General features: G+C 54.8%; 1 protein-coding gene across 3 annotated transcripts in view; it reads right to left on the bottom strand.

Moving 5' to 3' along the window:
* Positions 1-26,919, bottom strand: part of Cfap77 (cilia and flagella associated protein 77) — a 120,383-nt gene that overhangs the window by 9,772 nt on the left and 83,692 nt on the right. The window contains exons 4-5 of one of the 3 annotated variants that reach the window (XM_048812830.1): positions 19,823-19,928; positions 13,741-13,842 (exon numbers count right to left, since the gene is read on the bottom strand). The exons of 1 other annotated variant lie outside the window; for it this stretch is intronic. In XM_048812830.1, the coding sequence (XP_048668787.1) occupies positions 13,741-13,842; positions 19,823-19,928 (208 nt within the window). The remainder of the gene's footprint in view (positions 1-13,740; positions 13,843-19,822; positions 19,929-26,919) is intronic. One more of the 3 variants, XM_048812832.1, reaches the window with a different exon arrangement.

The following is a 26,919-nucleotide window of genomic DNA, read 5'->3' on the forward strand; positions in this document are numbered from 1 at the left end:
GCTGCTTCACGCGGGTGGCTAACACCAGGCAGGCTGCCCCTGGAATTCCACGCACCTGGGGGCGCACCCGCTGCTGCTCTGGCTTCTGAGTTGGACAGGCCCAGGTAATGGAGAGGCAGAAGGGATTGTGGGGAGCCGAGGGCACACCAGAACCCCCCATCATGTGCAGCCACATCACAGTGGTCAATCGTGACCCTGTTGCAGCCTCCAAAGACAGGGCCTGGGTGGCCATGAGCTCTGGTGATTTTTCAAGTGACCTGACTTTTCTTGTTAACATCTTGATTAACATATAATGCATATACCATAAACCAAGATTCCAGTATATTCATCGTTTGTACGACCACAACCACAACCTAAGTTAGCATTTTTTCATGACCCCCCAAAGAAATCTCCTGCCATTGACAGTCACTCCGCTCCCCCTCCAGCAGCCCTAGTCGTCACCAGTCTACTTCCGTTTCTGTGGATTTTGGTTTTGTACATCTCATGTACACGGAGTCCAGCATCGTGGCCATCTGCGACGGGCTTCTCTCACCTAGCAAATGTTTTCAGGGTTCCTCCAGCTTGTGGTGTGGATTGGCACCTCGTTCCTTTCTATGGCCCCATAATATCTGGTTGTACCAAGACCACATTTCTTTATCTCTCTATCTGCAGATGGTCGTGAGTCATTTCTGTTTTGTGCCATTATGAACAGGGCCGCGAGGTTCGCTGTGGATGAGCTTTCCTGTGGGTGTGTTTTCACTTATCCTGAGTGGGTACCTGGGAGTAGAATTGCTGGGCCGTAGGGGGCTCTTCCTGGCCTTGGGGAACTGCCAGAGTGGCTTCAAAGTGGTTGTCTGGGTTCTTACTTCCACCAGCAACACAGGAGAGCTCCGGTTTCTGCGACCTTGCCGGCCCCGGGGTACCGCGGTCTTCCCTGCAGCTGTCCTCGCGTGCACAGCGCTCCCGTGGTGTTGATGGGTGTTCCCAGGTGACTGATACTGCTGAGCACCTTGTCATGTATTTATTGGCAGCTTCTTTATCATCTTTGGAATAATGTCTATTCAGATCATTTGTACATTTTGAAATTAACTGACTTATATTTATTACTGAGTTGTAAGATAACTTATATATCCATGAGTGCGAGTTTTCTATCAGACCTAAGATCTGCAAGTCCTTTTTCCCATTCTGCAGGCTTTCTTTCTACTTTCTTCATGGTGTCATTGAGAGCGTGGAAGTTTTGAACTATGGTGAAGTCCAATTTATCTGTTTTACTTTAGTGTGTTGTGTTTTATTTCCTTTTATATAAACATCTTGGGCCAGAGACAGAGTGTGCTCTGGCCGTGCTCGATGGCCACATTCTGATACAAAATGTTCCAAGGCTGAGTCTAGGCTCATGAAAAAATATGCGGTGATTGATTAACAAGGTCTGCCATGGGCACAGGGCAGGGAGAGAGAGTGCCATGGTTTTGCTTTAAGAGATGAAAACAGCCTTCCATGGGAGCAATGATGAATACAGATCCTGCCTCTCTCTCTAGGCAGCCTCAGGTCACCTGCACCTGGTATGGCCAGTGGGTAGGCAGCAGCCAAGGGAGAGCAGAGAGCTTCAGGAGAGAGACGGGGAGGCCGGCAGGGGGCTGACAAAGGCACCAGCTGGGGCTCCCTGGAGCCTTGTTAGTGAGAGAGAAGCCCCAATTTGGCATGGGTGCCAGAACAGAATAAGCCCTAACAAATGCTCCCGTCGTCAATCTCAAGGGAGAGTCATATGCGCCATTTATTTTTCTTTAAATGGTTCGGCTTTTTAAAACCATTCCATCCTTGTTTGGGGTGCAGAGTCGGCGGGGGGGGGGTCGGCTTGCCAGTGGCAGCTTTAGCTGGGCCTATAAGGAAAGTGTGGGCACCCCATGAAATCTCCGCCCTAATGCCATCCTCTCTCCAATCTAGCTGGCATGCTCCTTGTGCCCAGCACCTGTCCTGGCCGGACCATGGTCCCCCAGGCTCTAGAGGTGACCAAGCTCAGGGTGCGCTGGGCTCTCTGCTGCGCCCCGACCAGGGCTCCATTCGGAGCCTCCGGATCACCATCATCTGGGCCTTGCACCTTGACTTCTCTTTGAAACACTCATCCCAGGAAGAATGTGGCGCTGGGAGCTGCCGGCCGAGGCCAGATGAACACCAGGAGAGAAAGACCCTTTCCCAGTCCCCACTCCCGTCTCCACCACGGAGCCCCTGTCTTTGCGCACACCCCAGGATGCAAATGATACCGGCCCAGCCATCACTTGTGAAGCTTGACAGAAAATAATGAGAAACACTAAATCTTTTATAAGGTCAACACTCGCCTTAGCCGAGCAGCTGTCAAACAAGAAAAGAATTTAGCGCCGGAGCCACGAAACTTCCATCGGCTCATTAAACCCAACAGGGCCCGGGCCTGGCGTGGCAGAGGAGGCGAGGGGCCTTCCGTTTTGTGTCAGTAATTTGCGGCGGAGGAGGCAGAAGAAACAGCCGCGCCAGAGGGGCCTGGGGGGTGGCTGGGGAATCGTTAGCGCGCCAGGAGCGGCCGCGGCTCCTAATTGGAAGCATTGGGCATTATCAACGGAGGATTTGCCTCGGTTCCCTGACAGCTAGTGGGCCCAAAATGATCGCCCACTTGTCAGTGTAAAAGACCATTAAAAACAAACCATTTTGATTTAATTGGAGGCGGTGCACCATGGGGCCAGGTGAGGAGGCTCGGCAGCCCCGCTCGCCCGGGCCATGCCCCTCTCCCTCTGTGTGAGGGGCCGGGGGTGGCAGTGTGTGTTTTCCAGACTTTTCGCCTTTCAAAAACTGTCTGAGCAAGGAGTGAATGGGAGACAAGTGAGCTCCACAGCGGCAGCGGGCCTGTTGTCAATGGGGGTTGTCAACAGACACAGTGACAAGCTGGGCTGCCAGGAAGGGGGTCCCTCTCTTCTCATGCCCTGGTGAGGGGAGTCTGCTCCACTCTGTTCTTCTGGGAGGGGCCCCGAGAGTCTGGCTGAGGGGCGTGTTCCAGCGGGGTGCCCACTCCACTTAGAATGAAGGACGTGGACGGTCACGGTAAACGCTGATCTCCGTGGAGAGCAGGGCTTTCTTTTCCTTTAAGCTCCAGTGAGAGCTAAGGAGTTAGTGAAGGAGACACATTCACGGAGACCCTTCCGAGGAGTCTCTGTGGAGGCGACAGCCCCAGCCATCTGGGTTGTCTGGTTAGTGTCCCCCACTGGGGGCTGTGGTGTGGATGGTGTGTGGGCAAGAGCCCTACCGTGTCCCAGGAAGAGAAGCTGAACATACAGATGCCAACCTCCAGTCCTGGTGGACCTCCCAAAGGGCAGTGCCTGCAAGTGCACGGGTCCCTCTGTGCAGATCCTCCGTGTGCGAGCCAGAGAGCAGGCCCCCCAGTGCCAGGCGCTGTCGGCTTCACATGTCAGTATATCAAGTAATATACCAAGTAGCCACGGCACGCATGATAATTAGCTGGGGCTTGCCAGATCTCAGGGCGGTCTACATATCTGTATATCAGTCTCTCCCCAGCTCACACAGGCCCGAGCCGTGGGAAGGGTCTGCTGGGGAAGCAGGAGCACCAGCCAACCCTCAGAGACCTCCACTGCTTGTTCCCATGAAGCACTGGGCTGCAGGAGACACCAGATCCCTGGTGAGCTTCCAACTCCAGAGCTCCAAATTTTGCTGCTGAATTTGGATGGTGGGAAGGCCTTGATTACTTTCTCTGGAAATTCACCTGACTCTGCTTCCACAGGTGGCACACAGTTCCTCAGCTGGCCGAGTCTTTGATTTTGTGCTCGATTGCAAATGGTATCCTTTGCCGCGCCTTTCGCACAGTGCCCCTCAGTGCCCCTCAGTGCCTCATCACTTATTCACGCAGGCCGCGCAGGACTCCTGAACCACTGCCGAGCAGCAGGGCCCACTTGGGTGTCTGGTGTCAGCCCCTGGGGGCAGGGCGCACTGCGCTGGGGCTGGTGTCATTCTTCCCCTTTCTCTTATGGAATAATGATCAGCAAGAATGTTTCTGGTATCTTTTAGGCGGGAACGGAGCCTTTCTGTGGTTGATGAGGCCGACCCCATCAGTCACAAGTAGGAACAGTACAATAAAATGTCCTCAGTGAAACGAAAGATGTCAGGGATGTTTTCTGGACACTGTTCTGGGGAAAATGTCACAGACAGGAGATCTCTATGGGTCTTGAGGGATGAATGGATAGACAAATGGATGGACAAATGGATGGAAAGATGAATAGACAGTCCGATGGAGGGATGGATAGATGGATAGTGGGTAGGTGAGTGGGTGGGTGGGTGGATGGGCAGATGGAACAATGGATAGATAGATAGATGAAAGGTTGGATGCATGGAAGCCCAGATGGATGGATAGACAATTGAAAGGATGGATGGATGGATGGACAGATGGATGGATGGGTAGATGAAAGGATGGATAGATGAATAGATAGGAAGATAGATCGATGGATAGATGGATAGATGGATGGATGGGTGGACAGATGGATGAATGGATGGACGGATGGATGGATGGATGGATGGATGGATGGGTTAGGATTCTGGGATGAAACAACAGAGCCCTTAGAAATGCATCTGAGATCCAAGCATCTGGAAGATCCTCTTGATCTGCTTTGCTCAGCTTAACCTCTAAGTGGAAGAGGTGTTTTATTTTCTTCAGTATTTGTACCCTGTCTCCTTCCAAGGGATTTGAAGGCACCCAATACATTGTACATATGTGAAATAAGATATTTAGTAGCTACTTAAGCAAGTGTAGAGACCCTCAGGTCCCTAAATCACACAGATTCTAACTGTTGCTCCTTTTTGCCACATAGGACACGGAGAAGCACATCCCATCATGACAACTTGGTCTTTTCCACAGTAGAGGGATAGCACTAGCACCTGAAGATTAGGAACACAGGTTTTTGAGTTGGACAAATGCAAATTCCAATCTTGGCCCTATCACTTTCCAGCTGTGTGACCTGGAACCTCAGTTTCTCACTAGCAAAGAGAGGATCATTCTGCCTACCCCAAGGATCATTTCCGAGTCCCTGACAGGGTGCCTAGCATCCAGAGCAGGCTTTCAAGACCTGCTGACTGCCACTGTGTTTGCTGTTCATGATGCACACATTCAGCTAGAGCTTCGCTGCCCTCAGCAGGGAATTTCCACATCCGGTCTTATATTAAATGATTCAGGCGGCTTTCATGCACATGTTCAAAATTTTCTTTAAAAATATGTGGAAATGCAATTCAATGGACAGATCTTCATGCCTGTGGGTAAAGGCGGAGAGTGCAGCACTGACTGGCCGGGTCATGGCGTTGGATCTGCCTGCTGTGACAGCCAGGCCGTGCTCCACCTTCTGACACCCAGAACTCTGCCCTGAGGTGCAGTCAAGAACCCGGCACTTATGGAGAAACAGTCTGACTTCAGGGATTTGTAAGGCAGTGATTCTATAGGGTTCCAGAGGCCAAAAGCACAACCAGGAGGTAGGAGGTAGAAAGAGGCCGACTTGGACTGAACTTAAGAAAGACGTTGCTATGGACTGAGTTGTGTCCCCCAAAAATCATACATGAAAGCCCTCACCCCCACAGTGATGGCACTGGGTTGGGGCTTGGGAAGGTGGTCAGGTTCAGATGAGGTCACGAGGGCAAGATGGGCTAAGTGCCCTCATCAGAGGAGACACCAGCGGGCTCCTTTCCTCTCCCTCTCCCCCAAGTGAGGACAGGGCAGCCAGCTGCAGGCCGGGAACAGGGCTGTCATCACAACCAACCATGCAGGCACCTCGACCTTGGACTTCTGGCCTCCAGACTTTACTCGTTGCTGTTGAAGCCATGCTGCCCAAGCAGACAGAGACAGAAGTTCACTAGCGAGGGCTGAATAGCAGATGGAGCCCAGGCCAACAGCCCGTTTCCTCTCCAAGGCCCCACGGTGCTGCACAGCAATGGGAGAGCACCCCCACCCCCACCCCCATAAATACTTCAGACACAGCTATGAGAGTGGAGCTGACCTTGACCTAGGGAGCTGGGGAGCTGCTTGCCCAAGGCGCAGGTTTGGTGGCTATTACAGACCTGCTACATCAAGGTCCCAGGTGGGGTCCTGGAGTCTGCTAGAGCCCTGTCCTCAGAGGACGCTAGGCACAGCAAGTCTGATAACAACTCATCTCTGGGAGCAGATGCCAGGGCCTCATCCAACCCAGATTCTGCCATTGTGCCACGCTCTTCCAGCTCCGCCCAGCTGGGCAAGCGCTCTGGGTGCACAACGGCAGTCACTGCTCTGTGATGGCACCGACCTGCAGATGCTGACACAGAGGCAGCCATGAGGTAGGGTGGGACCTGGAGCCTGTCTGTGTGGCTTCTGAGCCCAGAGACTCAGCCCCTACCCGCTCAGTCTGCCTCCCACTTTTAACACGGGAGTGTGAATGGGATCGATGACTCCTTTCCTCTCTAGCCGTGGAGCCAAACTGCAATTTAAAAGGTGCTGGGTTTTTTCATCAAGGCCTGACAGTTTCCAGGGCAGGGGAAGTGTGAGGTTTATTGCAAGGGCTTAAGTCAGCCTGAGCAGGGCTGCCACAACGCTGAGGCACGACGCTCTCGGGACGCCCATCAACGCTTCCCTCCTGACCATCCTCACTTTCCTTCCCGGGGCCTGCAGTTAGCCCCACTGGTCTCTGACCTCAGTTGGACATTCTTAGCATTTATCGGCTCTTCCAGGGCCTAAGTCCTGAAGCAGCCAGCCAGAGTCCACATCCCCGACTGGCCCCTTGCTAGCCTTCACCTTGACGTGCTGTAAGCCAGGGAGCCTGGGCTTCCTGCCTCTGAGATGAGGCTATCCATTCCGGCCACACAGGTTCCTGAGAGTATTGATGTGCAATGGGACAATTCACAAAGTGTCCAGGCTGGAGGACTCTGGATGGGCAGGATGTCCTTACAGTGACTTCCTCCCTCCACCCTCCCAGCCATGGGGCTTTGGTCAAACTACTTTTGCACTATTGGAAACATCACTGCCCAGGACTTTCTTTGAACAGAGGAAAGGGAGAGGCCAGGGAGCCCCTGCCATGTCTTCCTTCCTCCCCAGTGGATGTTCTCCAGGCAGGGCCGTGCCCCTCCAGGGAGCCCAGAACGGCTGCGTGTGTCCCACGGCATCTGCATTCATTTCACCTGCACCTTCCTGAGCCCCAGGTTTATCCCAGCAGGTCTCAGAGGGATGTTCCTCTGGGAGGACCTGCTGCTGGCCGTGGGTGAGGTAACCTTGGTCCCCCTGGCACCAGCTGAGCTGGTGCCAGGGGGACAGGCTGGCGGGCCAGGACACCTGGAAACAAGAGGGAGTCAAGGAAGACGTGGAGGACCTTGCTCCTGAGGGGTCAGGCGCAGGACCAAACTCCTCCGTGAGCCAGTGGCTTATTCTCTTAGGGATGAGCTGGAAGAAGAAGTTGGGGACCCCCAAAGTCTCCTCCATTCCCCAAATTCCCCACGAGACTCTCACTCTCTCTAGAGACTAGAGGTGTGTACCTCATTCTAAAGCAAGCTCTCCTGCTCTATTTTCTGGTCGACTTTCAACACAAGAGTAGAATTTTCTCACCTGGTGGAGGAGAAGAGCTTTCTGGATGGAGCTAAAAGCCCTTGGGGGCCAGCAGGATTTAGGGCTTGGGCCCTAGGCTGCAGGACTGGGCCTGCATATGTGCCAGCCGTGGCCCTCCCTCTGCCGCCAGCCTCCGGCTCCACCTGACACCCCAGGACTTCTCCACTGCTCAGGGATCTTGGCCACTGTCCCCCAGCGCCCCTCCTGCACACCTTCAATCCTCTTTCCCCCACCCTAGACCTTCAGCTCTGGTCATTTGTGAGTTGCCAGTATTTGACAGCAATGTCACCTCCTGAGCAGGTGCCAAAATATTCGGTACCTCCTAGGTGCCAGGTTATGTAAAACCAACGGAGCCCCCACCTCTGTCCCTGGGCGATCAGCTCTTCTGCATGGTGTCAGTTTATGATAGGGGTGTCTGTGTTTAGGGAGGAATGTCAGCTGCGTCGGGGCCTCTGAGTCACTCTTCCCATCCCTGCGTGTGACATGCCCCACTCCTGCGCTTGGCACCCTGCATGGCAACCTTGGATGATTCTTATTCCAATGCATGAGAGCGACAGGAATCTTAAAATACCACTAGTGTGGGGCCTGGGGAGGGGCAGCAGACCCGGCATCAGCCCTTCCTGGGTCTGGGGGGTGGGACTTTGGGACTGGGCACACCTTGGCGAGGGCAGCCCATCCTATGTACAGGAAGCAAGGCCGATGTCGAGGCAGAGGTGGTGGGTGGACAGGGCAGGAGCCTGCTCCAGGTTTAACAGAGAGTTAACTTTCTAGCCAGCCATGATTTGTAAGAGAGCTTAAGGGTGGCAGAGAAAATCCTTCTCTTAGATTCAGCAGCTTTCACTAATCAGCTGGGTCTCTGGGTGTCGGTGCTTGGCTGACTGCTGGTAATTTTTTTTCTCCATCTCCTGCTCCTGTTAGGGAGCCTGAGGCCCAGGAGACCCAAGGCAGGGTTAGTCTTCCACAAAGAGAAGAGCCTGATTCCGGCATCCAGAGCACAAGAGCCTGTAAATCAAACTGTTAGCTTAATAGCGTGGACCATTATTCTAGAGCAGTGGGGCTGAAACCAAAAGCCAAATGGAAATACCGTCAATTTGTTCATACTTTGGTGGCTGAACGACTATGTAATGTGGGGATCGGCCAGCAGCCACGGGAGGGGCGGAGTGCGCGGTGCAGGGGAGGCCGCCAGGTGCGTGGGCAAACCCTCTTCCAGGAGGAAAGCGAGTCTCCAGTGATAGCATGGACTTGGCCATGCAGAGCAGCCTCGGGGAGTCAGAAGTCTCCACTCCTGGGGACACGCTGGCCACTGGCCTTTGTGTCTGATGGAAAGCGAATCTTGTGTCTCGGCCAGCGGCTTAAGAGCACTTGTGAGACGTGACAGAGAACTGGGTTCCAAGGAGGCATGACCATGGGGAAACACCTGGGAAGAATTTGGAGTCTTCATCCTCAAAAAACAGTTTTTTAAAAATAGCCTGACTAGTTTTATGCAAGTGACTTGGTTCAAAATTCAAAGCCTGTAGAACACAGTATCAGAGAAAGAAACCGCCTCACCCCCTCACCACAGCTACCATGTGGGGGACTCTCTTTCTAGACGTCCGTGGTGCTGTGCAGACACAGGGTCATATGGGTGTCCTGTCCAGGTGGGGCCGTGGGCCCAGGTTCTTTCCCCTGGGAATATTTAGCCAAGTGTCAATCAGTGCAGATCAGAGCCTGGATTCCTGGGGCTGTGTATGGCCCACTGTCTGTCTCTCAAGGGCACCCAAGCCATCTCTTCCTGGCCACCATCCAGCCTTGGAGAGCACTCACCCCTTGGCTTTGGGTAGAAGGAGAAACCAACTACTTTTCATGGCTTACGATTAGGTGGCCAGACACCACGGAGTTCAGAAGCAGTCACGGCCAAGAGCAAAAGGGACAATGTCAGTAACCACACCACTCCATGGGCCAAAGGGCTGCTGGGCAAGCAGAGGGAGCCAGCCCACATCCAGAGGTCAGGGCTACCATCACGGGAGCAGACCCACACCCAAGCTAGGGGCGGCCAGCCAAGGTTGTGTGTCTCGATCATTTCAGGCTGTGCACTGTGTACCTGGGGCTGGGGCTGCTTCAGACGTCCCTGTCCATCCGTCCACCTGTGTAGCTGCTGTCCATCCATGCCAGCACCCCACTGCAGCAGTGATGGTCTTTGGTTCATAGGTCACCATGTCATCAGTGTCAAGAGCAGGGTGGTACCAACGGTGCTCAAGGAAGAGAGCTCTGAGTGAGGGAGGGAGGGAGCGAGCAGTCTCCCCCACTGTCCTCACTGCCAATCAGCTGCTCCTGACTGGCAGCTCAGCATGGGCCAGGTGCTCTGCTAAATGCTGAACACACATGCGCTCGTCAGATCCTCCCAGCACCCCTGCCAGGGGAGCATCGTGAGCTCATTTTATGGAAGAGGAAGAGAGTTTAGCTAAAGCCACCCGCCAGGCCGTGGCAGGGTCACGTTTGACCTGGCCTGGCCGCACTCCCATACACAGTCCCCTGCTCCCCTCCCGCCTGCCCCCTGCCACAGCTCTGCCCTGTGGCCCCAGCACACCCTGCCAAAGGTGTGAGAGCCTCCTCCACTTAGTAGTGGGAGACGATGAACTCTCGGCCCGTTCCCCAAGGGCGAGAGCGGTTCCCCTCATGGTGCAGTCTGGGCCTGGGGTCCGCTCCTTGCCCAGCTTGGAACCCAGGGTTGTGGTTTAGAAGGCTCTTCAAGGAACCCTCCTCCCTCCCACCTTTAGATGCGGAGATCGAGGCTCCATGACCCAGGCCTCTCAGCACAGTGTGAATGTCCTGGCTGGAAGGCCCACCAGCTGCCACCAACCACCCCCCGGGGCGCCACCATGCTGTGGCAATTGCTGGTCACAGGGACCAGAGCGGGCAGCCACACGGAGGACGTGTCCCTCCCCTCCTCGGCCCCTCTCCTCTCTCACCCTAAGTGGCCTGTGCCGTGCAGGATGGGGGTCCCCGGCCCCTCTTGCAGCAGCCCCCCGTGGCCAGCTGAGGGAGCAGAGAGCAGCCTGGGCAACGCAGTGACCCGGCCCTGGGCGGCCGCCGCCCGGCCTGCTGCTTTCCCGTGTGAAAGGTGTTTAATTATTTCTGACAGAGTTCAGCCTCGACATCTGTTCGGGGTGGGAGAGTCCATTTAGGTCATCCATCACCCTGACAGGTTCAACTTTTTTGGAAGCGCTGTTTCCCTTCATGATGGGGCCAGTGGGGGCGGCGGATCAGCAGCCCCGAGACCCAGACAAAGGCCTCAGAGTCCGTGCGTGACGCAGGCCAGCGGCCCCCACCTGACTGCTGAGCGGGCCTTCGGTCCAGACCAGGTGTGGTGGGAGGGCAGGGGGCAGCTGGGTAGGGTCCATCAGACCCTGGGGAGGCCTGAATGTCTTCGGTCATCCATTCACCTGTCCACTCGTTTGTTCATTCCACAGACCACGTCCTTGGTGCCAGGCACCCTGCTGGGCTCTGGGGACTCGATGGGGGACCCAAAGGCGGTTCTTATGGGCTAACGTTTTGGCTGGGGAAGATGAAAACATCACCCAGTTAATTAATTAGTTGCAAAGTTGTTAAGTGCCACTGTGGGAAGAAAGGCGTCCCTGAGGTGGAGAGAGAGAGACGACTGCTGGGCAGGGTACCGTTGAGGGGCAGTCTCAGGAGGCCCAGGGTTAGGCAGCCCTGGACTGGACCCTGACACAGGTGAGCCTATTTCCACACCAGTGGGTTGGGGACAGGGATGCTGAGAGCCATAGCTAAGTAGGTACGACACAAGGCAATTTCCTTGTCAGCCTACCCCATGTTGCTTAGAGGAAGGACTCTCCATTGTGGACCCAGGTCATTTGCAGTGACTTTGCATGAAAGGTGACCTTGCTCAAGGACCAGAGCGGATCCGGGTTTAGGGTGGATCGGGGTTTAGGGCGGTTCCAGGTTTAAGGTCCTTCCTGCTGGGAATAAGGCATATCCTGCTGCCTCAGGCGCCTTGAGTTCCCGTTGAGTTCTCGCGGGATTCAGAGAGTACTTGGGATTCAGAGCCCGGTGGAGAGTGTGGATTTTGCCCAGAACATGCGTGTAGAGTGCGGGTGTCAGTTCGGGAATAAAGAATTGCTGTTTGAATCTACAAGGCTGTGAGTGGCTCATGATTTTGTGCCCAGCCAGACTGCGGCACAGGAAGGCTGTGGGTCAACATGTCAGCACTCAGTAATTACCTCCCGACAGGGAAGGACTGCCTGTGACGTCCCACAACAGCAGCACTCTGTGGGTCGGGGGTCTCTGTTGGGCTGATCCCTGGGCACCACCCCACTCTGAGAGTCTTGCTCAAGCCCCCGATTCCTGCGGCCTCAGGCTCCGGGCTGATGGAGGGGGTGACTGCAGCATTAGCAGGCAGAGTCCCACGAACATCCTTAGGAAGGAGGAAGAGCACCCACATAAAGCGGGGGCTGCATGTTACGTCTCATCAATTCTGTGGCACAGTGGGGAGTGTGCGTGTGCCACTCTGTCAAGACCTGGATTCCGGGGTGAGGAGGGCACTGTGCTGCAGGGCGCGAAGCTTGTTCCAAGTAGGAAATCAAGTCGTCCTCAAAAATGGCCTCTCGCGATGCCTGGCACCGAGCGAAAGTCACCCCTCCAGGCTGGGCCGTGTGTTAGAGCAGCTTTCTGCAGCCACCCAGAGGCTTGATCCTGAGACACCCCCGCTGCTGACCACAGGAGGAGCATTTGTTTCCTGCGCATGAAGCCCCTGCCTGGGCCTGCGGGGCCCGGGCACAGGAGACAGCACACCCAGGTGGAGCTCTCCATGGTACCTGGGCGGCCGGCCTTTCCCTGCTCGGCAGGGGAGACGTGAGGTGGGGGGAGACCACCTGCACCATCCCGTGTCCATAGTGCTGGACTCTAATCAGAGGGGCCAGGAGTCCATGCTGTCCAGCAGAGCCTCACGGAGGGCCTCTCTTGCCTGTGGATCCACTGGGGCAATGTCCCCAGACGCCTGCATCCCCACAGACACAGGGAACAGCAGAGAGGAAAGGCAAAGGACGGCCCCGGAGAGCGGAGGACTTGTTTTAGAGCTGGGACAGGAGAGAGAGAGAAATGAGAGGCGGGTGCACCGTGGAGGCTGAGGCGGGAGGTGCTCCTGGGAGCAGCGCGGCCGTGACTCCTGCCACGTCCAGAACGGCGCCTGGTCATGTTCTTTCCTTGACATTTGCTGTGAGCATGGCGGCAGCCTGGGCTGACGGGCGGCAGGGCACATGGTCACTGACATATGCAGATGGAGGCCGCATTAAGGGGGACAAAGCAGGTTTCCCGGCAGAACTCAGCAGCTTGTTGGCGTGCATAAGGCTCAGGAAGCCAGCCACCCTCACGTCAGTACCGAAGCTGGAGTTACTCGGCCGCCAGCGGGCCAGCCAGGAGCGCCGCCGCGCACAGCTGTCTTCCTGGGGCCAGGCCAGTCCCTGGTGGCCTCCAGAGAGCCTCTCTCTGTCCACGTTGAGCATGCACAGCCCCCTCCCCGTCCCGAAGCCACTGTTCCCCATTTCCATTTCCCTTGGTCTGTGGTGCCCCTGGCCCTCACAGTGTTCCCCTGCTGAAGGCTGCTGAACAGGAGCCCTGTTTGGGAGCCACCGGGCCACATGGCCACATGAACATGGGTTCAGTTCTGAGGCCGGAGCTCACCACCTCCCTAGACCCTTGACCAAGTCCATCTGGCCCGCGCACACTTGCTCCCCTCTGCACGGGAGGTCCAGCACTGGAGGGCAAGCAGCTGGGTCCTGGGCAGAGGACATGGAGCATCAGCAGTCCCATCCCTGGAGGCTTGGCCCCGACAGCATCTGCACCGGGCAGGCAGACACCCAGGCTCTGCACCGAGAAGCCTGCCATCAGCCCAAGGCCCTGCCACTTCCCCAAATCCACCATGTTTCCTGTCTGCAAAGCAGGCCTGATGGCAGAGACTTCCCTGGACAGGGCACGTGAGGGGTCTGAGCTAAGAGCATCTCCGAGCCTGGTGCTCAGGAAGTGCTCAAAGGACATTAGTCCTTGCAATTGCCATCGATAAGCCAATTGATGGTGAGAGGCCTGCAGAGCTCCTAGACAACAGGTGGAGACAGCAATGGGGTGAAGTGACTGGCAGCCAGCCCTGTGCGCAGGAAGGGGCAGGTGAAGGGGACACTGACCTTCTGGAAGTGGGGCATGTGCCAGAGGGCATCCAGCTTCACGGGCGGCTTATATTTCCTCAGGTGATTGCTCCGGGTCTCATACAGCTTCCCCAGGATCACCTGCAGCCGGGGAGGTGCACAGGTGAGAAGCCCGGGCAAGGACAGGGGGTGCGAGGGCAGAGCCTGGGGTTCTTGTGTGGGCCGCTTCCTCCTGGCCCTGGCCCTTCTCCTATTCACAGCATTGCCCCGCTGGCCCTGCCCCTGGCTGCAGCTCAGCTGGCCCCGGGGAGGGACCGCGGGATGCCCTGGGCATGTCCTTCTGTTTGGCCCTGCAACACTGGAGGTTGTGGCCGTAGGTGGCTGGGAGGTGGGGTGGGTCCCATCCTCCTTGAAGCTGCCCTCCAAGGCTACCATGGCCCGGTGTTCACAGGGCCTCTGTGGTGTGAGTGAAGACATGTACTACTGTCCCTGGGAGCACCATGGCCCATCAGGGAGGAGGAAGGTAGCTCCTTTGGGGAGAGGATTCGGAGGCTCCTCTGGAACCCACAGGGTCTCCACAGTGGCTCTCAGAGGTGAAGAGGAGGCTCTCTCTCCCTGAGCCGTGAGCTCCGTGCCCATGTCCACAGGATGTGTGGCTCGTGGGTCTGTCAGAATGAGCAGCTTTCTCCGGAGTGGCATGTGGGAGCCCCAACCCCATGTGACCATGTTGCGGATAGGGCCCACTGGGAGGTGGTCGAGGTGGGATGAGGTCATAGGCTGGGCCCTGTCCAACTGTAAGAGGGACACAGGGGGAGGTGGCATCTGCCAGCCAAGGGGAGAGGCCTCAGGAGGAACCAGCCCTGTCCCACCTCCATCATGGACTTCCAGCCTCCAGAACTGCAAGAAAGTAAACATGTGCTGCCGACGCTGCGAGGGGGGCCTGTCATGGAGTCCCAGAGGACCAAGGTGAGGCTGAGACCTCCAACCTCAGAATCTGCTGAGGTCCTGGAGCTTGTCAAAAGTTCAAACAACCCACTCACCCCCAGAGCCTGTGCAGAGGGCTGGGACCACAGCAGTGCAGGGAGGCAGGGGACTTGGGAAAGGGTACAGGCACCCAGGGTTCCAGTCAGGAGGTGCCCTGAGAGGGTTGTGCAAGGGGACACAGGGAAAGGCAGGGGGGGTCCCCTCCATGGACTTCCAAATCCCGCAGCACTGTCTCTGCCCCTTGGTGACAGCTCAGCAGAGGGTGGTACTGAGTTGGCACCTCTGACTTGGCTGGGCACCTCTCCGCCTCACCTGGATTCATTCCTTCAACAGATATTGATGGAGCGTCCACCCCTGCCTGGCTCAGGTACATCACTGAGTACACGAGGACCCCCGCCCTGGTGGAACTGGCATTCCAAAACAAGTCATTTCCAACTGTCGGGTGGCATTAGTGCTTTAAAATATAAACAAAGCAAATCTGCATCTGGGCAGGAGGTCAGAGGACGTGGGGCAGGAGGAGGTGTTTGGGTAGGACACGGAGGGCCTCCCCGACACGTAGAGGACATCTGGGAAGTTTCCCATGACCCCTCAGGTCCGAGTGTGCAGGATACGTTGGAGAAATAGCAAGCGGCCAACGTGGCCTAGCACAGTAGGGCCTTTGGGCTCTGTTCTGGACTCATTCAGAAGCCTCTGGAAGTGGAGGAATGGCATGAGCCAACCCGGGTCTTGAAGGCTGCTGGGCAGTGGTGGAGGACAGGCCCTGGGTGGAGTGTCCCAGGTCGGGTGCTGGGTGAGCAGGTGGGCGGCCACTGCAGCAGCTCAGGTGGGGAGCGGAGTGTGCCCGGCGGCCAAGACCTGGCCAGATGCTGGCCTTGCTGAGAGCTGGGTGTGGGCCTGCGAGGAGAGGCCAGCCGGGATTCTGGCCTGCAGAGCTGGGCACAGTGGGCTTACCACTTGCCGAGGCCGTTGGGGGGTGGTAGGCTTGAGCTGGGGATCTGGGGTTGTCTTTGATGTGCCATCGCGAGGGCATGGAGAAGTGGCTCAGGCAGCAGGGTGGCCCAGCGGTGCTTCAGCCGGAGCCACAGGCCAGAGAACAGCCCCCAGGGAGCATGGTCTAGGACAGGCCTGAAGAACTGGCTGAGACCACGGAACGGCAGACCTGAGGACACCTCTGCTGCCGTCTGCAGGCTGCTGCGGGTACTGGGGCAGCAGGGTGGCACAGTGGCACTGCGCTAAGGGGTCCAGCGTCCATAGTAACAGTAGCCAAACTGCACTTCCTCAGCTCCCACCTGCCCCTAACTCACTGCCCCATCCTGAAGATGAGGACCACGGGCTCCGTGGGCTACGCGACTTGCCCAGCCATGCAGCTTCCAGCGGTGGGAGAAGGACTGGGCCGGCCACCTGACTCCAGGCACAAGCCCTGCCTTCCCCACGGCCCACCACTCTTTCTCAGCCTTCAATGTGGCTCCTCGGGGGAGGACATGGTCGAGCCTTCTCAGCCTGGAGTTGAGCTTAATGAAAGCTTGCAGTAGTATGTCTGGGACTGTTGGCTGCTTCAGAAACCGAGTCACAGACCGCCACTTCCCTGCTGCCAAGAGCTGTTCACGCTGTTTCTCAGGCACAGGCACGAACCCTGGGGCCTGGCCCAAAGTGACATTGAGAGCCTGGCAGCATCGAAAGCCTCCAGCGGGCAGGACCTGAGGATCCAGGAGTTCCACCTGGTCAGGTGTTCTGGGTGTGGATGTGCCACCAAGATGTGCGGTTGCTGTTGGCCTCCATTTCCACCCATCCCAGGGCTGCCACAGGCTCTGAGCTGCACCCGGTGGGGAGACGACAGGAGCCGCAGTGGTCAGTCTCCAACAAGCCTGTTCCTTCTGGCAATCACCGGGTCCATGACACTGGCTTCTATGCACACTGGGCCGTGGCCCTTGTGGGTGTCACTTGTTCCATACAGAGCTGGGCTTTCCATGTTGCTCACACAGCTTGAGCTTTGGGGCGCCTCACAACGGAGGGGCCTGGATGGCCCTCGCTCAGGTATTCGTGGGTCCATGACTCTGTAAACACCCTAATACTACTGTGCTTTTAGACTTAAAAAGGAAAACAAAACACCAGCTGCAAGCTGTAGAAGTTGCAGGCCCCACACAATCTGGAGCAGGCCAGGTGTTACCAGGGTGTTTCATCTCCTGAAAGACTCTGTCTTCTGAGGGCAGAACACACCGACCTCCAGCCTCTCCAACAGTGAATCCCACTGTGGCATCCGGAAGGTGCCATCGACAAATAAAAACAGAACCAAATTTAACTGAAGTTACCACCACCCAGCAAACCTCATTTATTGATTTATGTTGCTAATCAACTCTATTAATTCTATTGAGTGTATGGGGGTAACTTGTCAGCCCTGCAGGGCAGTTGTTCTCCCTGCCTTCTAGAACAGTTTTAAAATGCTGAGCTAAAGCAGAGGACACCCACTCAGGGTTAACAAGCTGGGCTTTGGGGTTGGAGGGATGCAGACATACAGCCTGGGCTTCTGAGCTTTCCCCACCGGAAAAGGGTATCGATGCCCAGCAAACAGGGTTCCTGTGGGATCTGCTGAGGGGCTTTTGGCAGAGTGGCCGGCCCGATATGACTGCTCACTAAAGGTAGCTGTTCAGGAGCTTTGTTTGGGTGTTTGCTGTCCAAAATCCAGAGCACCCTCACCAGCAGCCAGACTCAAGGCTGAGACAGGTTTCCCTGGATGTGGGAGATGAGGCCTCGAGGACCAACCATCTCAAGCCCAGTTCGTTGTCAACCACCCCCCAAACAGCGGCCTCCGGGTCTGGCGGGTTCAGGGCCATGGTGAGACAACCAGCCGCCAGAGGAGCTTGGAGTCAGGAGGGCACTTGAGGTGGGCTTAGCAGGTGTTTTTGGAGCACCTGCTGCGTGCTAAGGGGTGGGGCTTAGGACACAGCACTCCCCAAACATTCCACGTCTGTGTCTTGGAAAAGGCAGAAGAGGGTCTGCTGTCTGACCCCACACTCCTCCGGCCATCCCTCTTCCTGGAGCAGGTCGCCAATCCAAGGAGGGGCTTCCCTGCTCCTGCCCCAGGCCCTGAGACCCTCACTGGAGAGGCACCTCCCTCCCACCTCTTGAGCACACAGGCCTGGCTGCCCCCACCCCCGTTCTTACCATCCCTCCTACGCCTTCTCCACTCCTGTCCACCTCAGCAGTGTGAAATGCGGGGTTAACTGTTTCTTGTCTGCGTTTCCTAGTGGAAGCTCTGGTATTAGGTGCAACTTCATTTTGGACACTTGTCCCTTGTTAATCTGCCTTTAGTTACAGGAGCCTCGACCTTGACCCAAGGATGGCCAGGAGGATCTCACTTAGGCTCAGTGCAGCGGGCCCTCATGCAGTCTGGCTCCTTTGTGTGCCCAGCGTGGAAACTCAGGCCTCACGGAAGTGGTGGTTCACTCCAAGTCACGCGCCCGGAGCTGAGTTGTGGTGTCACCCTCATTAGCTGCTTAAGGGCCTCTGTTTTCACAGGAGGGGTGCTGGCTACAAGATGGGCCTGCAGAGGCTCCAGTTTCTGTGTCTTTGCCCACATTCTGAGTGCAGTGAAATAGTTGCTAATTAAAACGCGCGGCACTCACAGGGGCTGTAAAGCAGTTTGTTACGGTAATGCTCCCTCTGAAACCAGCCATTACCATCCCACGTTGACTCTTTGTTCAGCCATTAACAATAAACCAGTCGTGGGTTGCTTTTCAAACACCATTACGCTTACAACGCCGAGCTCTGTAATGAGTGCCGGGCTGCGGAGAAGAGCCACAGAGGACTTGTGCCCATCCTGAGGGTCACAGGATCCCTGGGGAGACTCTTATAATTCTCAGTTTGGCCCTAGAAGGTAGGCAGTAGCTCTGATCCCTGAGTGTCCCCCTAATCTGCAGGCGGGGATCTCACCTTCAAAGAAAGTCACACCCTGGGGACAGACACACCTCTCTCTGAGCCTCAGTTTCCCCCTGAGGTCACAGGATACCTACCTGATGAGGTTCGTGGAGAACCAAGTGCAGGGACTCGGGGTCCCTCTGCACGGAGCTAGCAGGCCCACGGTGTTGGCTGTGACTATCGTGACCCCAGAGGAGCTGTGTTCTTAATGAAACCTACAAAGCACAGCAGAGGAGGCATCTGTGTTCTCCAGAAGTTGGAATTTTGGGATATTAAAGGAATAAGGTATAGTTTTTGAGTATTTTCAAATGTGTAGAACACCACGAATTAACCACCACAATGCTTTTCATGGTGAAAATCTCACTGAGCTGACTTCCTGCCGGTTGCTAACAGCTCCTGTCAGTAGCAGTCAATGGTGTTTTTATGTGGGGACCTCGGCTCCAACTTCCTTTGCAGGCCTGGGAAATGGGGTAAGGACAGCCCCTCCAGGCTCCTGGGAAGTGGGCAGGTGAGGTGCTTGGTGTGGGGCACACGGAGGCCTCGGCATGGCCTGTTCCTTAATTTGTAACAAAATTCCTCACGTTTAATTCCTGCATTCTTTTTCTGGGTGCTTAACCACTGAGCCATGTCCCCAGCCCTTTTTATTTTTCATTTGGAGACAGGGTCTTGCTGAGTTGCTTAGGACCTTGCTAAATTGCTGAGGCTGGCTTTGAACTCACGATCCTCCTGCCTCAGCCTCCTGAGCCGCTGGGATTACAGGTGTGTGCCATCATCATGCCCGGCAATAACTGTGTTCTTTAAAGCATCCTTCTGAAGTGCACTTCCTTTTCTACTTTGTTTGCCTATATTTATGGGTAGCCCAGGGTGCACTTCTGCCTAGGCCGGCTGGATTATGTTCAACCTGATTTTTCAGAGGCGTGATGTGGTGCGGGAGTTTGGTGGAAAGGGTCCTCCCGTGGCAGTTGGGACAGCTGGTTTCTCACCGAAGTTCAGAGGTGCACAGGGCCAGGGGACTAGCATCCTGGCCTGTGTCTTACACCCCAGGGTGACATGCAAGGTGAACTGGATGATCATGCAGACCCGGTCCAGATCCGAATCTGTGCGGCAAGACACCATCTGACCCCCATGCCCCGCCCACCCTCCACCACCAACACACAGCGCCAGCCACAGCCAGACCTTCCTCCCCTCCCCAACAATCCGCCCAGGAGAGAGGCTGTGTTACCTTTTGCTTTTTCTCCAGTTTAATGGCTTTCTGGGTGGCCTTTTGCTCCTGCACCCACAGCTGCTGGTACCGGTGCTGCAGCAGATCAAAGAAGGGTGTAGAAGGCCTAGGGGGGAAGTCCAGACAGGGACTGAGCCTGGGAAGAGGCCCCACCCTCTTCCCCCATCACACTGGGCCTCACTGTCAGTGTCACAGGCTGCAGAGCAAAGGGCTCCTCAGGCTGCACGGGGCTCTCTCGGGTACTTGAGGTCCCTGAGGATTTGCCAGGAAGGCCCTTGCCAAGCCTCTCCTCCACCAGCCCTAGGCAGGCCTCTCTGGAGCCCCCTTCCTAGGCCTGCTCAGGCCGGTGGTGATCTGGAACCCTGCTGAGTTGACCCCTCCACCCAGACCATCTGATTTCCCTGGAGAGCTGATGAAGTTCCTCAGCCCACCTGACGTCTGACCTCGACCTCGACCTCCCTGTGCAGGGACCCTGAGAGGCCGGCTCAGCAAGACCTCCCCTTGACGTCTCCTTTCCTCATTCTCACCCACTGACCCTCCCGCAGCTCACTGGCAGTCTGCCACCTGCGCTGTATTTGGAGTCGAGCTCAGTTCCGCCCAGGAATCTCCCCTCTGCAGCAAGCACTGGATCAAACCCGCCTTCACCGCTCTTGGCTGGTGTCTGGCTCTGATTTTCTTGGACTGATTTCCAGCCGGGAACCACTGGTCCTGTGCTGAGCTTTTTGTGTGGCCCCTTCCCAACACTGCAACACACTTGTGCCCATCCTGGGGACAAAGGGGAGGGTGAGGTCCCAGAACACAGGGGGTGGTACTGCAAGTCGCCTGCCCAGCTGCAAGGCTTGGTGGCAACAGGCTTCATGTCCTGGGGGGGGGGGGGCGGAAATAACTGCCCATCTCTACGCAGATGGAGAGACTGAACCCACAACCAGAATCCCACCCTCACTCTGAAGCAACCTGCCCTGGAAGCAAGGCCATCTCCTACAGTGACCAACCCGGGGACCAGCCGGTCACCTCCAGCAGCCCCCGGGGGAGCCAGTTGTGGTGCTGTAGGAGGTGAGCCTGCTCTGTGCCACAGAAGTGCTAACAGTAACCCCTACCAATCACCCCACGGGCCAGGACCTGACTACCAACCGCCAGCTTCCCTGGTCTCGTCCCCGCTTTGAATTTAGGGTCAGTCAGAGAAAGCTAAATATGTACCTTAATAAATTACATGGGATGCCACGTACATACTAACACATGTAGCATATACACTACTGTACATATAATGTTATATACATGATTTATAATGCTGATAATTCTATGCTTGCACATTACATGATGATTACATAATGCTTACACATTATATGTATGATGCATATATAAATATGACACGTGTATATTTTTATTTTCAAAAGGAAAAAAATGAAAGATAAACCAAAATTTACTATCACAATATGGGGTGAGGGAGAAGAAAGCTGGAACTCTAAATAGACTGCAATGGATTTTACTTTGGAAGCATGGAAAAAGTGCTTTATAAAGAAAATAGTTGTGACAAAATAAAGTGAAGATGAAAGATCAGCACCTGCTTTAAATGACAGCAGGAAGCAATGGACCTGTTTGTCAGAATTATTTCAAGCAGTTTCAAAAGAGATTCGGGCAGAGTCTGTCTCACGTGGGACCCTGGGGACGAGAAGAACCCAGGGAAGGCCAAAGCTGCTCCCATTGCTGATGATCACGTCCATGTCATTTTGAAACCGTCATGTTTACATTGAAGGACCAAGTAAATCAGTAATCGTACAAATGCCATTAGAAAGCAAGGTTTCTCAGTATTAGAGAAAAGAAGTACAAGTATAAAATCAGAGAGGTGAGAAAGACTCATCAGCCTTCCTCCTCTGCCCACTGAGAGACAGAGGTCTAGAAGTCCCAGCCCAGCAGCCTGGGCCTGACCCTGCTCTCCCTGCCAAGGAGCAGGCCCAGCCGGGAAGCACCATCCCCAGTGCTCACGAGGTCCTGGGGGGGCCAGAGGCAGGGAGGCCCTGGAGGCCATCAGGGGACACGGCAACAGATCTCAAGGGCCAGAGGTGGGGCAGGCTGCCTGGGGATGCTACCTCACGGAGCCGTTTACCTGAGGACAGGGAGAAGCGCCCCCTGCCTTTCCTGGGCAGACCGCGTAGCAGGGAACAACGGGGAATGCGGGGAGTTCTGTGCAGCAGAGCCAGGCTCCTGGCCTCAGGGGGAATGGCCGAATTGGTGGGAAGTCACAGTTAGCTTCTCCTGGTGAAATGGTCACAGGCTATGGATAGGCACTGAGCTGCAGCGATCAGGAACAGGCCCCGTGCCCTGGGGCTCGTGCACCTTGGGGTGACTGTTGATGACAACGTACCCACTTCCCAAAGCTGGAGGAAGGACTTGGGAAGCTCTCACCATAAAGAAATGATGAATGTTTGGGGAGACAGAAATGTTGAGCCTGATCTAAACACACGTGTATGAGAACATGACGTGGTGCCACTGGTATGTACGAGTCTTACGTTTTCATGTCTCAGTCAAAAAAATGTTTTCAAGATATCTAGCAGCAGGGGTGGTGGCGCAGGCCTATAGTCCCAGTGGACCTGGAGGCTGAGGCAGGAGGATCACAAGTTCAAAGCCAGTTTCAGCAACTTAGTGAGACCCTGTCTCAAAATAAAATAGAAAAGCCCGGAGGGGCTGGAGTTGTGGCTCCGTGGTGCAGCACTTGCCTGGCATGTGTGAGGCCCTGGGTTCCATCCTCAGCACCGCCTATACATAAATACAATAAAAATCCATTGACAACTAATAAAAAGTATTAAAAAGAAAGAAAAGGGCTAGAGACCTAGTCCAGTGATGGGTTAAGTGCCCCTGGGTTCAATCCCTGATATCAAAAAAAAAATAAAAAAGATACCTAGTAATCCTTAGATTAGATTGGAAGAGACAAGAGCAATAAAACATTTTATTACTCTAAGAGAATGATAATAAAAGAAATAGTGGGTCTAGCTAATGTCCCGGTGGTCACTAAAATGACCAGTGGAAGGAAGGCTGATGGAAATGTCACATGGATGGTCAGTTGAACAGGACCACCAGCGTCATCATCATTTTTTTTTTTGAATTTTTTAATATCTTTATTTTTTTTTTAGTTCTCGGCGGACACAACATCTTTGTTTGTATGTGGTGCTGAGGATCGAACCCGGGCCGCACGCATGCCAGGCGAGCGCACTACCGCTTGAGCCACATCCCCAGCCCAATCATCATCATTTTTTTTATTGTGACACATGATACAAGAAAAAAATCCCCCAAGTGACGGAGCCAACTGTCTGACGGGGCTCAGCAGAGGCTGTGCTGGAAGCGACCCCTGGGTGTCCCGGCCTGCTCCACGCCTGACTGGCCCCTCCCCATGCTGGGGTGTGTGGCGCCAGGGACAGATGCAGAGCTGGACGGGACCCTCGGTACCCACCCTGCTTGCCCGCCCGCTGTGCCCTGACAAGTCTCCCCGACGTGAGGGTCTCCTTGGGCCTGGGCCGAGCTGGATCTCTCCGAGCAGAGGCTCAGAAACCTTGAAAGCTGGGCTCCCCCCCGCCCCACAGCAGCCTGTGAGCATCCACAAACAGTGGCTCTTTGTTTTCTGGCTCCTTTACCCCTGTGGTGACTTTTATTACTTAATTATTACACACCCCATGCTTCTGAGCGGCCTAATTTATAGCTGTGCTTTCTAATGACACTAGAGTGTGATCTCAAAATATCCACCCCCAGAGGCCGTTCAGCCCGAGGAGCTGTCTTCCCGCCACCCGGCTGCATCCGTCACTGGGCCGGCCCTGGCAGCCTCCGCAGCTCGCTGACCGCCTTTGTGTCCTCTCCGGCCAGGGGCTCTTATTACTGTGAACGGGGCGGGAGGGGTGGCGATGCTGTGAGTCACGGTGGCCACGGCCGGGCCTTTGGAAGGCCAGCTGGCGGCTCTTGGATAAGCAGGCGCGGAGGCTGGCCTGACGCAGGGAACCCAGACACAGTCACACTGAGACACCCTCGGGGCTCGGCTCCACAGACCAGACCCAGAGGCACTGCAGGAACCAGCCACCCCTCCGACCCGTCCCCAGGCCCTTCCCCCTGCCCCAGGCCCCCCCTTGGCCTGGATCCTCTTCCTCCTGCTGGGCAGGTGCTTGCTTTCAGGTCTCAGCTGACCTCAGGGATCAGCTCCTCGGAGCTCGTCCCTCACCCAGCTCATCCTACAACTGGCCTCACCAAGTGCCCTCCGTGGATGCGTCTTGCTCCCACGGCGTTTGGTCTTGGCCGTGGGATGCCAATGGCTTTATGTGGTGTGGACTCACCGTGCCCCTCTCCATAATCATGTGTGTTGAAAAGAGTGGTTCAAATGAGTTATAATGAATTAAAGGAAGCAAATGGTTTTTACAGTTCAATCAAGGAATGGTGGTCTTTTTAACAAATGGGGCTGGAGCACTGGGCATCTTATGTTAAAAAAAAACAATTTTTTTTTTTTAAAAAAAGGGTGCCGTGGCCACGCCTGTAATCCCAGCGGCTCGGGAGGCTGAGACAGGAGGATTGCGAGCTCAAAGCCAGCCTCATCCATGGTGAGCTGCTAAGCAACTCAGTGAGACCCTAAATAAAATACCAAATAGGGCTGGGGATGTGGCTCAGTGGTCAAGTGCCCCTGAGTTCAATCCCCAGTATCCCCCACCGCCCCCAAAAAAGCCAAAGCAAAAAAGTTCATTAAGTCTCGCACCTTATATGAGAATTAATTCAAAAGGATCCCAGGTTTAACTCTAAGATGTAAAACTGTACGACATTCATATGATCATGCAGGACGAAGTCTTTGGGACCTAAAGCTAGGTGAAGAGTTTCTTAGACTTGATGCTAAAAATAGGACCTGTGGAAGAAAAGACTGATAAACTCCTCAAAACGAAATGGTCTGTGAGCAACCCCATAACGACGGGGAGACGAGCTGCAGGCTGAGAGAGGCACTTGCCTACCACGAACCTGGCAAAGGACTCCCAAAACTCAGCAGGAGATCCAGCTATAAAATGGGTGAAGCCCTGGGAGACCCCCGTGAGGACACGTGGATGGCAAAGAAGATAGCACCAGCGCCTCTGGCCACGGGAGAAAAGCAAACGAGACCGTGATCACACACCACCACGCGCCTGTTAGTGTGTGTAAGACACTAAGCAGTGACCCCGCCAGCTGCTGACGGGGACCCAGAGAAACAACACCTCTCACGCATCACTGCCAGGGGTGTCAACAGCACGGCTTCTCTGGCCGAGACTTCAGCAGTTTCCTTAAAAACGAATGTATACTGACCATACACCCAGCAGCTGTCCTCCAGGCCATTTATTTCAGAGAAATTCAAACTTAAGTCTAGACGGGGACATATATTTACACATGTCGTAGTAGCTTTATTTGTAGTAGACACAAACTGGAATAACCAAAATGTCCTTCAGTAAATGGTTAAACAGACTATGGTACGTCCATGCTGCAGAGCAGTACTCAGCAATGAAAAGGAACCAATTCCTGATGCATGAAATGGCTTGGCCAGATCTCTACGCCCTATGCTGAATGAAAAAGGCCAGTCTCAAGGTGGCTTTCCATATGATTCCACACATATTCATTCTTGGAATTTCCTGGGGAGAAGAAAATAGTAGGAAGCCGCCGATCTGAGGTAGAATGAGGGGATCTTTGTGATGATAGAAGAGAGGCATATTTTGGTGGTGTCATGTGAACCTCTACATGTGACAGGAGTGCTCAGAGCGTGTGAGATGCTCAAGTCCCGGTGCTGCCCACACCAGGTGTGGTTTCCGTATGGCACCACGGGTAGGCAAAGCTGTCATCAGGGGAGTGGGAGGAGCATCTGGGATCTCTGCTATTTTTACAGCTTCCTCTGAATTTACAATTATTTCAAAGTAATGTTGTAAAGGCAAGAAGATATTTTTTAATAAAACTAGAGGAAAGACTGAAATAGCTTTCTCCTCTATAGAAAAATATTTAAAATTTCAATCACACAAAAAGTACTCAAAGAGTATGGACTTAAAGACACCCAAGGGAAACAATCAATGCATGTATTAGGCATCTGATTTTTTTAAAAAAAAGAATATATTCTCCTGGATGTTTGTGGTTGGGTGTTTGTCAGCTTGTTCAAATTTGTAATTCGTTCTGATTTCTTTTCCTATTACAATTAAGCATCCAGTTTGGGGCTTTAATCGGCATTCGTGATGGTGAAGTTTTTTTTCTTTCTTCCTTAAAGCCTCTCTCAAACTTGAATAAACACCAGAACTATGACAACCGGAGCTGATCCCGAGTGCAGGCAAGATGGTTTTTAGATTAGAAGAGATTGTTACATGCAACTGTGCACCCATAAATGTGCACACCAAAACAAGATCACTGATTTCTTCTAAGAAACTACACACGGTCCACGTTGGCTGAAGGAGGTCTGCAAGACTTGAATAGTGCCACCGGAATCAGGACCAGCCACAGTCTACACACGCCTTCTCCGAACCGAGGAGAAGTCACCAGAACTTTCCAGAACTTCTCAAATATCAGCTTCCCAAACCATTTTGTGATCACACACCAAAACAGGGAGTGCACACTCTCGGTCAGTCTCTCAGAGCACAAGTGAAGGCGACTAAGTAAAATACCATAAAGGCAAATGGGCCATGCACTAGCAGCATAGGAGCCCAGTGTGAAGCCCTCCGCCCACCTGGAGCCTGGGACCTGGACAGGGAGGGATGGACGCAGCTCACTCCCTGCCCTGCCTGGGGGCAGCCAGCCTGGGGAGCAGGCAGTTGAGATTACTTCACCAGGGCACCGAGACCATCTTTTGTAACTAGAAGTGACTAGAAAAGCCTGGGAGATTTCACACAAGGGACGCAGAAAGTCGGCCCTGGGAGCAAGTTTGGACAGGCCCTGTGGGCAGGGCTCAGGTGAACCCCGATCCCCGGGCACCCCATCTGTCCACCACGCTGGTCATGGTGTAAGCCTGTGGTCTTTGTGGTGAAGTAATACGCAGCTGTATTCATGAAGACCCAGGAAGATGCACAAGACAAAGGTCAAGGGTGAGAAAACAGGTCGTCGGAGTAGAAAGGGACGCACACACGGCGAGTGCA

This window comes from Marmota marmota, unplaced genomic scaffold (assembly GCF_001458135.2).
Source record: "Marmota marmota marmota unplaced genomic scaffold, marMar, whole genome shotgun sequence".
NCBI lineage: Eukaryota > Metazoa > Chordata > Mammalia > Rodentia > Sciuridae > Marmota > Marmota marmota.